The following is a 13636-nucleotide window of genomic DNA, read 5'->3' as shown; positions in this document are numbered from 1 at the left end:
AACCGAAGGCAATTGCTTAACCAACTGAGCCACCCAGGCGCCCCCATATTCAGTTTCAAACTGAGTTTCTTAAAATTATTTACAACTGTATTATAGTACTTAAAGGTCTTATAAGTATTTTAATAAACATAGATGCACACACATACATATGTATATATAATATTGGATGAACAATATATTAGCTTGTTAAAATTTACTCTTTACAAAGTGATTATGGTTAATATTTTTTTCTTTCTACTTGTATTTTCTACAGTACATACAGTATTTAATATACTGGGTTTTTTTGCATTGACCATATTGGTTTTAATTTTAATTGACATCACTTCAATAATATTGTTTGTACCTAGTAAAACAAATGCTAGTTTGAAATTGGTACATATAAGTAACCCATACATACATATAACATAAACACATACGGCTCCTCACACCCTGACATACATGCACATTGTGTGTCCATACTCTGATGCTCCAGTGTTTTAAATTGGAAGGATATAGAGGAGTTGTTATAGTCTTTACATTCTGTTGATGTTCTTCATTTTGGATAAGGGAAGACTCTTTGGAGGAATTAAGCATACCGTGTCAAAAATACACCTGTACTATATACACCTGCCATGGTTTTTACTGAAGAATTTCAAATAGGCTGTTAAATAGCAAAAGTTACTAGGGGTCCAAGAGCATTGTTAGGCAAGGTCTGAGAAGTAACTGGTATCAGGAATTCAGTTTCAGTGGCACCTGGCTGGCTCAGTCAAAAGAGCATGCAACTTTTGATCTCAGATTTGTGAGTTCAAGCCCCACGTTAGGTGTAGTGATTACGTTAAAAACAAAAAATCTTTAAAAATAATTCAGTTTTGGGGCGCCTGGGTGGCTCAGTGGGTTAAAGCCTCTGCTTTCGGCTCCAGTCATGATCCCAGGGTGCTGGGATCGAGCCCCACATCAGGCTCTCTGCTCAGCAGAGAGCCTGCTTCCCTTCCTCTCTGCCTGCCTCTCTGCCTACTTGTGATCTCTGTCAAGTAAATAAATAAAATCTTTAAAATAAAAAAAAATTCAGTTTTATATTTCCAGGTCCTAATAAGGAGTTTTTGCAAATTGAATCATTAAAACATTCCCTTAGAAATTAGTCATGTAAAGGAATGTAGTCTTTTGTATAAAGCATAGCTACCTTCATGTTTTTCTTTAAAATTCCTTTAGTTAGAAATCTGGATATTTTATGTTGGGTTTTTCTCTTTTTTTTTCTTTTTTAAAGATTTTATTTATTTATTTGACAGAGATCACAAGTAGGCAGAGAGGCAGGCAGAGAGAGAGGAAGGAAGCAGGCTCCCTGCCGAGCAGAGAGCCCAACGTGGTGCTTGATCCCAGGACCCTGGAATCATGACCTGAGCCGAAGGCAGAGGCTTTAACCCACTGAGCCACCCAGGCGCCCCATGTTGGGTTTTTCTTAAAGTTAGGTGTTTTCAATAAATACATTTAATGTACAAGCTGCCTTCATTCTGTTACTTTTTTACTTGCAGGATATTGTATCTTGTTTCTGCTGTAAAACCTTAAAAAATAAAAACAATTTCATATATATACAGATGGTCATTTAATATACTGGACAGTAAGACATTTTATTCCTTCATTAAATACTTTTACAAAAAGTCTTAGTTATTATAGATTTTATAGAGATTTTGCAGTGGATGGAAAATCAGGCATAGGAGATTATCCAAATCTAAATGATCTCTGGTGTGTTGATATAGGTAAATGGGAAGCTTAATTAGGAGGCCTTTTATGGTGAATGTAGACTGAGATTTGCTCTCCCATGTAGGAACCTTGTTTCATCATATTGGGTAGCATTGCATCTAGTTTAACTCAAGATTCATGCAAACCAACACAGGCAAATTTAGGGCTTAAAATAAATTGGATCTGATCTAAAATGTAACACTGTATGTTAACCATACTGGAGTTAAAATGAAAAAAGCAAGAAAGAATTAGATGTCTGTGAGCAGCAGTTGTAATGGAAACTGAAACAGCTCTCGTTATTTGTATATTTTCAGATTCAGTGCAAGGCATAGCATTTCTAATAACTTTGATATGGGAAATGTTTAGAGACTAGTGAAAATTTTAGGACTGTTTTTAAGCCTGGGTGCAAGGCTGAATTAATAATCTAGATCTAATGTTTTGCTTTTTTTTGTTTGTTTAAGATTTATTTATTTATATTTTATTTATTTATTTGAGAGAGAGAGTGTGTGCACACAGGCGGGAGAAGGGGCAGAGGGGAAGCAGACTCCCTGCTGAGCCGGAGAGCGTGACATGGGGCTCTGTATCCCAGCTAGGCAGATCATGACGTGAGCCAAGAGTCAGCTGCTTAACCAGCTGAGCCTCTAGATCTAATGCTTTTTAAACAAAGAAAGTTTATATTAAAGTTGGAAGCCTAATTATCTTTCTTATAGATAAATATGTCTATATTTTCTTCCCATAAATTCATTCAGCATGTTCTGTATACATGGGTTTTGACTCCTGATATGAAACTGTTGGTGGTTATATTCCAGACACATCACGTGAAAACATTTTAATTATAGAGCAGTGTTTATTATTGAAGGAAGAATACCTAACTGTAGGGTTAAAATTGTATAGGCCTCTTTCACTGAATAAGTTTTATGTCTCTTTCCATACAGTTGTTAATTTGAATGACAGAAGCTGGGAGACTTTGATTTGCTAAAATTTTTCTCCTATTAATAGCAAATTGGCACAACCTAAAAATATTTGATAGGAAAATAAATATGGGAAGTACAAACTAAAATCTGCAACTTTTAAAGTGAGGAACAGAGCAATTATAAATAACTGTGGATAGTCAGATTTAGGGAGGTTTTTAATTGCTAATGTCAAATGATTTTGAAGACTTGCAATTCTCTTTCATTTAAATGTCTGTGCCTTCATAATCAGAAGTGAGAAGTTCTTGATAATTTCAGTATGTCTGTGAAAACAGTTTTCCATATAATTTAATGAGATCTGGCCTTTTAAGTACAAGAGCAAGGAGAAAGAAGGAAATTTCCTGCAGTTAATTTCCCCCCTTTTTCTTTTATCTCTTTATAGGACTTATGGTTTTTCCAAAACCACTAACGGCATTGGAATATTCATTCACTGTGTCTGATCCAGAGTCCTATCAAGGGTACATTAAAGACCTTAGGAAGTTTCTAAAACGTAAGTATGTTTTCTTAGAATAAGGTAAAAGATTTTAGTTATTAGAGAAACTATATGATAATGATTACTTTTAGAAACATCTTTCTTAGAGTCTGTTTTACCTTTTTTCCCTGCCCCTGTTAAACACAGTCCGAGAGGACTTGCAAGTAGATTTTAAATGAGTTGTGAGAATATTCTAACTTATGGAAAGACATAGGGGTCTAAGCCTAACAGGCGGTTGATTTGACTTTTCTGTCCTATAATATGTGCATGAATAAATCTGTTGAGACAAAAACATATTTATATCTGCATTAAAAAGTATTTAAAGCAAAACTAAATTATACAAAATAATAACTCTTAAGTGTTTGGATCTTTTGGATTCGGTGTACTTGTGGAGGGGAAAAGGAATGGTATTTATCATTTAAGAAACAACCAAATACCTATATCCACTGTGGGTTTTGGAGTTAGCAGTCTGTAATGCTTTCTAGTAGACATCCCAGCCCAGTTTTACCTTGTTAAACTTAACTCCGTGGTATTAACAGGCACATGAATAATTATCCCATGTGCTGGCCTGTTGGTTCCTGATTACCTCACCTCTTCCTCAGGGCACAGGGATCTGCATTCATTCCTTAGAACACATAGGACCCCACTGCCAAAATGACTGATTGTGGCTTTCCTGACACAGCCTTCTAGTTCGCCTGTTTTAACTTTCCCTCACTATTCTTCTACCTCATTGGGACTTCCACCTCACTGGCTCTTTTATTTTATCCCAGCCCCTTCTGCCTAACTCCCCTTTATACCAAGCTTATTAATTCCATGGTTTTTCATTTCATTTTTAGTTTTGCCAGTACTCTAAAATCCCTTACCTGTCAGTCTGTCATAAAATGTACATGGATGAACCCATGTAATTCTCCTAGATGAAACCATATAATTCCTGGATAAAGCCTGTTCTTTGAGCCTGCCCCCAAGCAGGCTGAAGACTTTTCTCAGGACTAGGTAGCACTATGAATTCTTTACCACCTCCCTCAAGTGGACCAGTTCTACTACCTGGCAGTCCCACTGAATTTCTCTGGATAATTCTCCAAAGGGATTATTTTCAACCTCTACTTAACCTCTAACCCATTAGCTTTTCCCCTATAACTCACTTCATATAACCTGCCTCCGCTTAAAGAAATAATGGAAGAACTCAGATGGGAATTCCACCAGTTTTCCCATTACCAGTAAAACAGACCTACAGTTACAGCCATTTTGTCTGTGATATTTCTCCTTCTTTGATGCCCTTCCTCACATTTAAGGCCACCTGCCCAGTTCTGGTTTTTGGATCTTCCTCTTTCCGTGCCTTGGATGCATTTTTTACTATTCTTTCTCCTATATATTTTTAGCCTCACTTTATTGGATCCTTCCCATCAGCACACAGAAGTCCTCAACTCCCTCTTACCTGAAGTCAAAAAACTCTTGATCCTACACCATCCACTTGGCTGTCTTTCTAAATCTCTTTCCCTTGATAGTTTGTTAAAGGATATTTTTGTCTAAATATAATCCATGGTTTAAAAATCAAACAGTAAAGAAAGGTCTGTAATGAAAACCATTTCCCGTCCTACTTCTTTTTAGCTGCAGTTGTATTAATTTACTCAACACTATTTTTTGGCAGGCCTTGTTTGTGTCAAGCACTTTTCTAAGTTCTGTCAGTGAACACAAGAAAAATGTGTTCATGAAGCTTAGTCGAGTGGCATGGGAAGGTGATGAGTGCTGTGGAGGAACAGGAGGCAGAGATGGGAAGGGTCACAGTTTCAAACAGGGTGGTCTAGGAAGGCCTCATGGAAGGGAACCTTTGAGGAAGGATCTGAAGGTGAGGAAAATAGCCTGAGGCCTACAATGTCAGGGTTTATCAAGGAATCTAGAGGGGCCTGGATAGAGTAAGCCAGGGTAAGAGCTGAAGGAGCTCAAGGTCAGGGAAGTAAAGAAGGACTAGGTTGTATAGGTCTTCAGAAGCCATTTTTAAAAGTTCTTTGGTTTTTACACTGACCTAGTTGGAGGCTTCTAGGCAGGAAATATCATCTGACTCGAATTTTTAAAGGATCACTCAGGCTGCTTTTTTGAGACTATGGGGGGAAACCAGGAAGCTAGCTAGGAGGCCATTACACTAATGCAGGGGAGTAGAATGGTGGCATGGCAAGAGAGAAAGCAATGGAGGTTGTGGACCCATGTTCAGTGGGAAAGAACTTCATGGTTTTGAACTTTCTTACAATATTTTTTTTCTATGTCTCTGAATATTATACTTTCATTCTGGTTCTTGATTTATCACTGTTATACATCGTCTTTACTTCCTGCCATGGCAGATGAGCATTTACCTCACGTGTCTCAGACCTTCCCGCCCATCCACCCATTTCAATAATTGAATTACTATTTTTAGTTTTGTTATTGGTCATCTTTTTATACTTGGACTTTATGTCTTATTCTATCATCTGTAGACACTCTTCTGACTTCCCTTATTTGTACACTGTCATTTCAGGTATCCTTTAGAGTCCCCCCATTTTGGGAAAACTCCTTAGAGCCTTTCCTCTCCTGCTATAGTTTGTACTGGTAACTGTTTAGGCCTTTATCCAGCTATCATTTTGGGACTCCTTTTTATCACTTTAGTTGGATCCACTGTTTCTTGGTTCCTGCCTTCTTTTTTCATAATTCACTGCCTAGTTTAATGGAATATATTTATTTCAAGTAACTTCATGAGAAAAGAGCCATGAAATGTAAATTTTGAGTCCTTTCATTTCTGAAAATGACCTGATTCTGCATTTATAGGTGATAGTTTAGTTGTATATGGAATTGGTTCCTTTGTATTTGCCTTTTTCTCCTCTGCAGGTCTGGTTTTTTATTGTTTCTAAATGTATTTGGTTTGGTTTCAGTCTCTAAAATATCACTTTAGGGGTGCCTGCATGGCTCAGTTATTACGTGTGTACCTTCAGCTCAGGTCATGATCCCAGGGTCCTGGGATGGAGCCTCACACTGGGCTTCCCTGCCCAGCGGGAAGTGTGATTCTCCCTCTCCCACTCCCCCTGCTTGTGTTCTTAAAAAACACTGCTGAGCCTTCTCTCTGTCAAATAAATAAAATCTTTAAAAAAATAAAATACCACTTTACTGAGAACTTAACTTGATATGGGGATCTTTCAGGATGAAGGCTTAGTAGGTTCTCTAGTTCAAGGAGATTATTTTCTGTTATTACTTTGATAATTTCCTCAGCTCAATTTTCTGGTTCTTTCTAGAATTATTCTGTTAGTTGGGTCTTGGATCTCTTGTTTTTCTCTCATTTTCTGTTTTACTTTATTATGTTTTCTGGGGTATTTACTTTTAACTCTTTAACCTTCAACACCTCCCTCACCCCTTTTAACTTTCAGTTGTCATTGCTGAATTTTAGGAAAGCCTTTCTCATGTTAAAAAGATTAAAAGATACATGGCCATTTTCCCCTAGTGGATACTGTTTAAAATTTAAAGTTTTATTTTGTTCAATTTAACCTTTTTCCTTTCAGGTCTTCTCTTTCCCTTACCTTTTCTCAGGTGTATAGGGCTCTTTGGTTACACTGTCTGGGATCAGTGATCTTTGTCCCATCATGCCTTGGACTTGCGGAGAGGGGTTCTTCATAATCAGACCATTCATCATTACGACTCCTTGCATTAGAGGGATTTTGTATTGAAGTGGAACATGGCAGAATAAAATGGTCACGATAAATGGACCTATACCAAAAGGTGTATGCATTCAAAGCCTTTGGGGGAAATTGGTGAAAGCCTCAGAATATTTCTTACAAAATGATCTTTATGATTGTGCCACCAAAGTAAAAAAGGAAGTGATGAATGTTGTGTGGTACCTATTGTGTTGTAGAAGTTTAGCCCTGTCTTCTGAATATTTGAATCCTTCTTTTGAATGAGTACATAATTATAATTATATCCTAATTTTTGATAAAACATGAAACCAAACTTTTTTTTTTTTTTTTTAATTTTTTTTTCCAAAGTGAAGACCTACATTCTCTTGCAAACACATTTACTTTGAAATTTTTGTTCCTGTTTTGGTTGAATTCACCTTAGGTGGCCTTTTTCTGGTACCAGCTATACCCACACAGCAGTAGTTCTCATAGAGGTATGGCTGTAGCGTATCTTAACTCTTTATGCGTTTCTTTCAGCAAACACATTCGTTAAGAGCAGGGACCACACCAGGTTTGCTCACTGTTGTGCCACTCTTGTCTAACACTGTGCCATTGTGGAGCAAACAGCTAAAAACCCATTGTGTATCTCTCCCTCTCCTCTCTTTTCCCATCTCCTGGTTGGGACCATTTAACTCTAGCACTTGAGTTTATCTAAGATGTTACCTGTTTCTGCTAAAAACACCCTAAGTTAACGTTAACTCACAGGCACCCCTTGATGCCCAGCTCTGTTGCAGTCCCTGCAGAATAGACTGCCTCTGCACTATGTATCTTCAGGCCCTTGAGTAATGATTGTTAGATTGAATGCCTATTTCCCCCATTATACCGTAGAATTCGTCAGGGCAGCCTCACTGCCTTTGTATGTTCTCACCACTGTGTCTTTTTTTTTTTTTTTTAATGGGAGTATAGTTGACATACAATGTTACATTAGTTTCAGGTATACAATATAAGTGATCTGACAAGTTTATAGGTTGTCACCACTATCTTTCGGGCCAGGAGTGTAGGAGGCATTCAGGTAAAGCTTTAGCCATGTCTGGCGCCACCTAATGGTGACAAAAGAGTTTGCGTCCTTGTTGAATGCAGTAAACATCAGAACTGTTAAAAGTTAAAGGAACAAACTTAACATTCTTTCCCCAGAATGATGTGGTAATCAGCATTGCTGTTTTTGCCGGTGAAAAGTGTAGTCCAAAGAATGATGTGTTTCTGGCTGTGTTGAAGATCAGTTTCTGGCTGATCTATGTGTACATATATGTTTCCTTTACAGCATACAGGTTAGAAGAACAGAAGAACCTCACAGCCTGTCCCGATGGAGCACTTAATGAACAGAAGGGTCCAGTTTATGGTGCATGTCAGTTTCCTCTTCACTTACTTCAGGAGTGCAGTGGTGTGGATGATCCAGAGTTTGGCTACTCCAAAGGAAGTCCTTGTGTTCTTGTGAAAATGAACAGAGTATGTACATATTTTGCAGCTATTGCTTTTTTCTAGCACCCTCGGTACAGAAGCTCATGAGCTGTGCTGGTGAGTGTGACAGGGGACTGCATTCCAGTGTAGTTCATTACCAAGTCATCACATGGGTAAGGATCCTTACTGCTGTTGATACTCTTTAGGTTGCCATAAAACTTATCTTTTGGGAGGAATGTTTACTTTACAGGCATTTGCATGTAAAATGCATCTAAATTCAAAACATAAAAAGTTCCTCCCACAAAACAGATGGATGTGTGTTGCCAAGCAGAGTTAGTTGTATCTGCTGCATACACGAAAGTAGCCTCGTTATATAGAACTGAATAGTGCTGGGTCTTAAAATGCGATTAAACAGTTGTGAAATAGTAAGGCTCCATGGAAGCCTTATGGAAACATATGTTGAGGGTTTTAACTAATACAGTTTCATGAAAACCACTTTTATGCTTCTGCAGTTCTTAGTATTAGCATTAAAGGTTGCTGTTTGGTTCTTGTTTTAAGGGTAGCTAAGTGCAATGCTATGTTTTACTCAGTTTTTTGGTAATGGATTTATTTTTCTAAATTGCCCCAGTACAGTAATAAGACACCTGATGGTAAGATTATATTGAAAAGTCCATTCTAATCCTTTAAAGTAAAATTAAAAGGCAGATGTAACAGTTTTAATACACAGAGTTGGTATTCCTCTCAACCCTTCCACCCGTGGGTCCGCAGCAACAAAACAGGAGGTTCTTTCATATATGTTTGTGATGTTTTAATTAATTTTTCTTTACCGTAGATAATTGGATTAAAACCTCAAGGAGAACCAAGGATAGAATGTACTTCAAAGGTTAGTATTCAAAAAATAACCCAACTTCTTTTAAAGCTTTAGTATATCTTAATATTTTAAAAGTCAGTGATTTTTAGTCATTTTATCCTGTCCCATTTTCAAAGTCCTCTTTAGTGCCAGTCTTAGAAGAATAAAATCCCACCAAACTTTGGGTGTCTAGCCCTTCTTAATTTGCAGATGATAATTCAAAAAGAAATGTTTTCCATGTGCATTGATTTCATTGTGTTTACGTCTATATCATATTTCATTGATTCACTTTTTTCTAGCTTAACAAAACTGAAGTGAGTTGGCCTTATAATGGATGGTGTCTTAATAGTGTATCCATAGATTATTTCTTTATTAATGGTACATAAATTGGTGTACATCAGTGGAATCTGAGAGTTCATGAAACATGGTACATTTTCCTTAAGGCAGAGGCAGTATTTTCTCTCCTGTCCCTACTTTATTTTTTTCCAGAGTGTTATGTAGTTTTCATCTCATAACTTCTTCTGTTTTCTCTCCATGCTGCAAGTGCAACTAAGACAAATATGTAAATGATGGGTAAGAGTTCTGAGGAGAAAATACTAAGTTCTAAATTGATTGTTGTGCAAAATTTAGCATTCCAATCCTAAATCTGTGTCAAAAGTATACCTGACTTGAAATGTTACATTGAAATCACTTCTAAAGTTGTTGGTGGAGAAAACTTTACTCCTTTCAGCCTTGAAAGGACTTCTTATTTAGGCAGAAACTTTTTTTTCAGTAATTCTCAAATTAGTTCATGCATCAGAATGACTTGGAGGGCTTGTTGGGTACCATTCCTGAAGTCTCTGACTCAGTAGTTATGAGGGAAGCCCAAATTTTGCATTGTTTCTAACTTAAGTTTCCAGGTGTTGGTGATGCTGATGGTCTTGTACTCACACTTTGAGAGCTCCTCCTTTAGAGTATCTTTAATAATTCCTTTTGAATATTTAGAGTAGAATAAAAAGCCAGAAAATCTATGGTTTCTTACCTGCATTGAAGTATACATGTGTGAACCAAAGGCAGTTCACTTTACCTCTTTATACCAATCAGCTCAGCCAATATGTTGCTTAAAACAAGATGCTGCATCTAAGCTGAGCTTTTCTTAATAAACAGATTCTTCTGAAAATCTAAGCACATACTCTCTTAAGATAAGAAAACATTATGGCTACAAGATACATTCGGAAAAAGTAACTCTTTATTCTCCTCCTCCCTCCTTGCTTGCAAGTCTTTCCAATAGAAAGTCTCCAGGTACTAGTAGACGTCAGCCAGGTAGAAGTGGTAATTTCATGACGGTGTACCTGCGTGCAGGAGCTTCTGCCTTTGTTTGTGAGCGGACTGTATGGATGACTAGTGGCTCTGTGGAGCCAGCACTGCTGAAAGAGGAAAACATATTTTGGCCAGAAGGGCAAAAGCTGTAAACTCCTCCAAGATTTCAATTTTGTAAATGTTTGGCCAGTATAAACAACTCCATGTAACTGTTCCCTTAGGGTTTTGTTTTTTTTTTTAAAGATTTTATTTATTTATTTGACAGAAAGAAACACAGTGAGAGAGGGAATACAAGCAGGGGGAGTAAGAGAGGGAGAAGCAGGCTTCCCACCACGCAGGGAGCCTGATATGGGGCTCAATCCCATGATGCTGGGATCATGACCCGAGCCGAAGGCAGAGGCTTAACCCACTGAGCCACCCAGGCGCCCCTCCCTTAGGGTTTTAAATGGATCTTTATCTATTCTGTATCTTTTGCTTCTAGAATAGTTGGCAGAAATGGTAATGCAAAATCCTGGTTAATGACTCAAATTTCACTTTGTTGTCCCATTTTGCTTTGAAGATGTATGTGAAGTATATAAAATAACCCAAGTAGATGGGGATTTTTAGTTGTGGAATAGGTTTGGTTTTAGAATGTTTGTTAAAGGGCGCCTGGGTGGCTCAGTAGGTTAAGCCACTGCCTTCAGCTCAGGTCATGATCTCAGGGTCCTGGGATCGGGCCCCGCATCGGGCTCTCTGCTCGGCGGGGAGCCTGCTTCCTCCTCTCTCTCTGCCTGCTTCTCTGCCTACTTGTGATCTCTGTCAAATAAAATCTTTTTAAAAAAATGTTTTAAAAGATGGTTCCTGCCAAAGATGATATAGTCAATTTATGTCTTTTTCAACATTTTATTTTTCTATAAAAGGCAATCCTGTTCATTTAGGTATATATAGAAAAATACAGAAGGAAAAAAAATTGGTAAATGCTACCCAGAGGTCAAATACTGCTTAGAAAACATTTGGTTTGTGTTCAGGTCATTTAAGGATGGTGTGTAGAAGAAAATACACTCATTTCAAAACTTTATTTTGTTCTCAGTGGAACTTAGTGACTGTTAATAGACTCTTGGGCTTAGTTGCTCCTAGTTTCCAAGATGATGTCATTCATGTACTTAGAGACAATGATACCTATGCTTCACTCCGAAGTATTGTTTTTCAGATATGCAGTTCAGTATTTCGTAAAGTACAAATAAAAACTTACCAACATGCTTTTGGTACAAACCAAGAGAACAGTTAAGAGTTGGTCACACCTGAGTGATCTTAACTGAGCCTCAGCTCCTCTCTCGGTAATTGATCCTGCCCGCAGAAGGGTGTTGAGCTTAAAAGAAGTTAAGTGGGGTGTCTGGCTGGAAATACCAGCTCAGTAAAATGTAATCCACCAGAAAACCTCCTTTACATGTTGGGGACCATCTCTGTTTCTGTGAATTTAAGCTCATGTATTAAAAGAAAATTGGTTAAACAAAGGCAATACAGAAAGGCACACATCACAGTGATTGTAAGAGTACAAAGGTAGGGTGGTGTTTGAAAATGTTTCTACTATTTCTCTTAGCTTTGTTAGCTCCTATTCTTTCCACCTACCTTCGACCTGGATCATGAGTTTTCCTATTTTGTGGGGTATCGTCACTTTGTGCATTGTGCTTTCGTCCTGCTGTGTGTCACTTGTCTGTCACATGTGCAGAGTAGGACTTCTCCTTAGAGGAGATTCTTAGTTTTGCCGTGTGCTTTAAAAAATAAAGATTAGTGCATTTAAATGTAGAATTCAAGCATTTACTAATGTTTTAATTCATGCTTAGTAAACATCCACTGATCTTAGTCATTGTCCTCTCCTCAGTGTGTGTTAAAGTTAGTTATCAAAAGTAGTCCTATTCAGAATGCATTACTTGAGAATTCTCACTGTTTATCAAGAACAAGTTGGATTATGGACGATTAATTTGTATATTTGTCAGATTTATCAGTTTTTTTAAATACATGGAATATAATTCCAGTAAATTTGATTACTTTGATTTGCATGTGCTCATAAATTTAAGGGTATTTAAATTGGTTAAGAAGAGTTTTGCTTAGAGTAACTTAAATTTTTCCTAATAGTTTTTGGCAGTTGCATCATAATTTCCCCTTCTGGTTACCGTTACCGTTACTAATCACAGGAAGCTTTTGCTGCCTCCCAGGCCTGAATCCTACATTCTACAGTGTGGCAGCCATTGTTCATAGTCTGGAAGCGCACAGTATTTTAAATCATTTCAGGAATAGATTGGTCCCGTACAGACTGCTGCCTTTCTGCTGTCAGTGGCTGGAGAACTGTCATTTGGTAGTTGGAAGGCAGATGAGATTTTTAGACCGTGCATGAACAGATCTGGCTGTAAGTTAGAAGGGACTCCCCTGGAAAAGCTTGTAGGCTATATCAGGAAATTTAAGAAGAGTCGGGATAGTTTGTGTCAAAGGATTTAAGCCAAGATTAACACATCTGTTCTCAAAAATATAATTAATGAAGTTGGAACATCATTGTAGAATATCATACTGTTCATAATTGATATTACCTTCATATATATTTTTAAGTTGTTTTTATGACCTAAAAAGAGGTTTCTCTTGTTTTCTACTTTAGAGTGAAAATATAGCAGCTCTATTAACTTATCCACCCAAAGGAACTATAGATTTAAAATATTTTCCATATTATGGGAAAAAACTGCATGTAAGTACATCAAGGTTTGTAAGGTCATGACTCATGGTTGGGGAATTGGCATATCTGTATTAAAATGTCACTTATCTAGGGTAGGCAGACACATGCCCTTTGTAACTCGTGCATCCTCTAGTCTGGTCTTCAAATAAATGGTGATGCCAAGTAAAGATCCCACATCTGTAGTTCAAAACTTAAAGGATGATTATTTTCAAAATAGCATTTTTTCTCTTTCTTTAGAATGTGCATAGTGTGCACACAGAGGTGAAAAAATAAAGTGGCTAGACTAATACAAAGGATTTCTGTAGACCTTTTCCCTAGATTTCCCAAATGTTAATATTTTACCTCCTTTGCCTTATCAGTCTCCATTTGTGTATAATTTCTTTTCCTGAACCATTTGGGATTAAGTTATAAACATGGTGACTCTCTACACTAAATGCTTATTTTCCTAAAAATAAGGACATTCTATATAACCATAATAGTTATTAAAGGAAATTAACATTGCTACAATACCATCATCCAGTCTACAGACCTTGT

At 37.3% G+C, this 13636-nt stretch overlaps 1 protein-coding gene across 1 annotated transcript in view; it reads left to right on the top strand.

Moving 5' to 3' along the window:
* ATP1B3 (ATPase Na+/K+ transporting subunit beta 3) overlaps positions 1-13636 on the top strand; it is a 44636-nt gene that overhangs the window by 29101 nt on the left and 1899 nt on the right. Inside the window, exons 3-6 of the mRNA XM_046002919.1 lie at positions 3070-3177; positions 8113-8297; positions 9082-9132; positions 13028-13114. Of these exons, the coding sequence (XP_045858875.1) occupies positions 3070-3177; positions 8113-8297; positions 9082-9132; positions 13028-13114 (431 nt within the window). The remainder of the gene's footprint in view (positions 1-3069; positions 3178-8112; positions 8298-9081; positions 9133-13027; positions 13115-13636) is intronic.

Source organism: Meles meles, chromosome 4, assembly GCF_922984935.1.
Source record: "Meles meles chromosome 4, mMelMel3.1 paternal haplotype, whole genome shotgun sequence".
Taxonomy (NCBI): domain Eukaryota; kingdom Metazoa; phylum Chordata; class Mammalia; order Carnivora; family Mustelidae; genus Meles; species Meles meles.
Note: the sequence above shows the minus strand (reverse complement) of the source record. Positions and strands in the feature narration are given on the sequence as shown.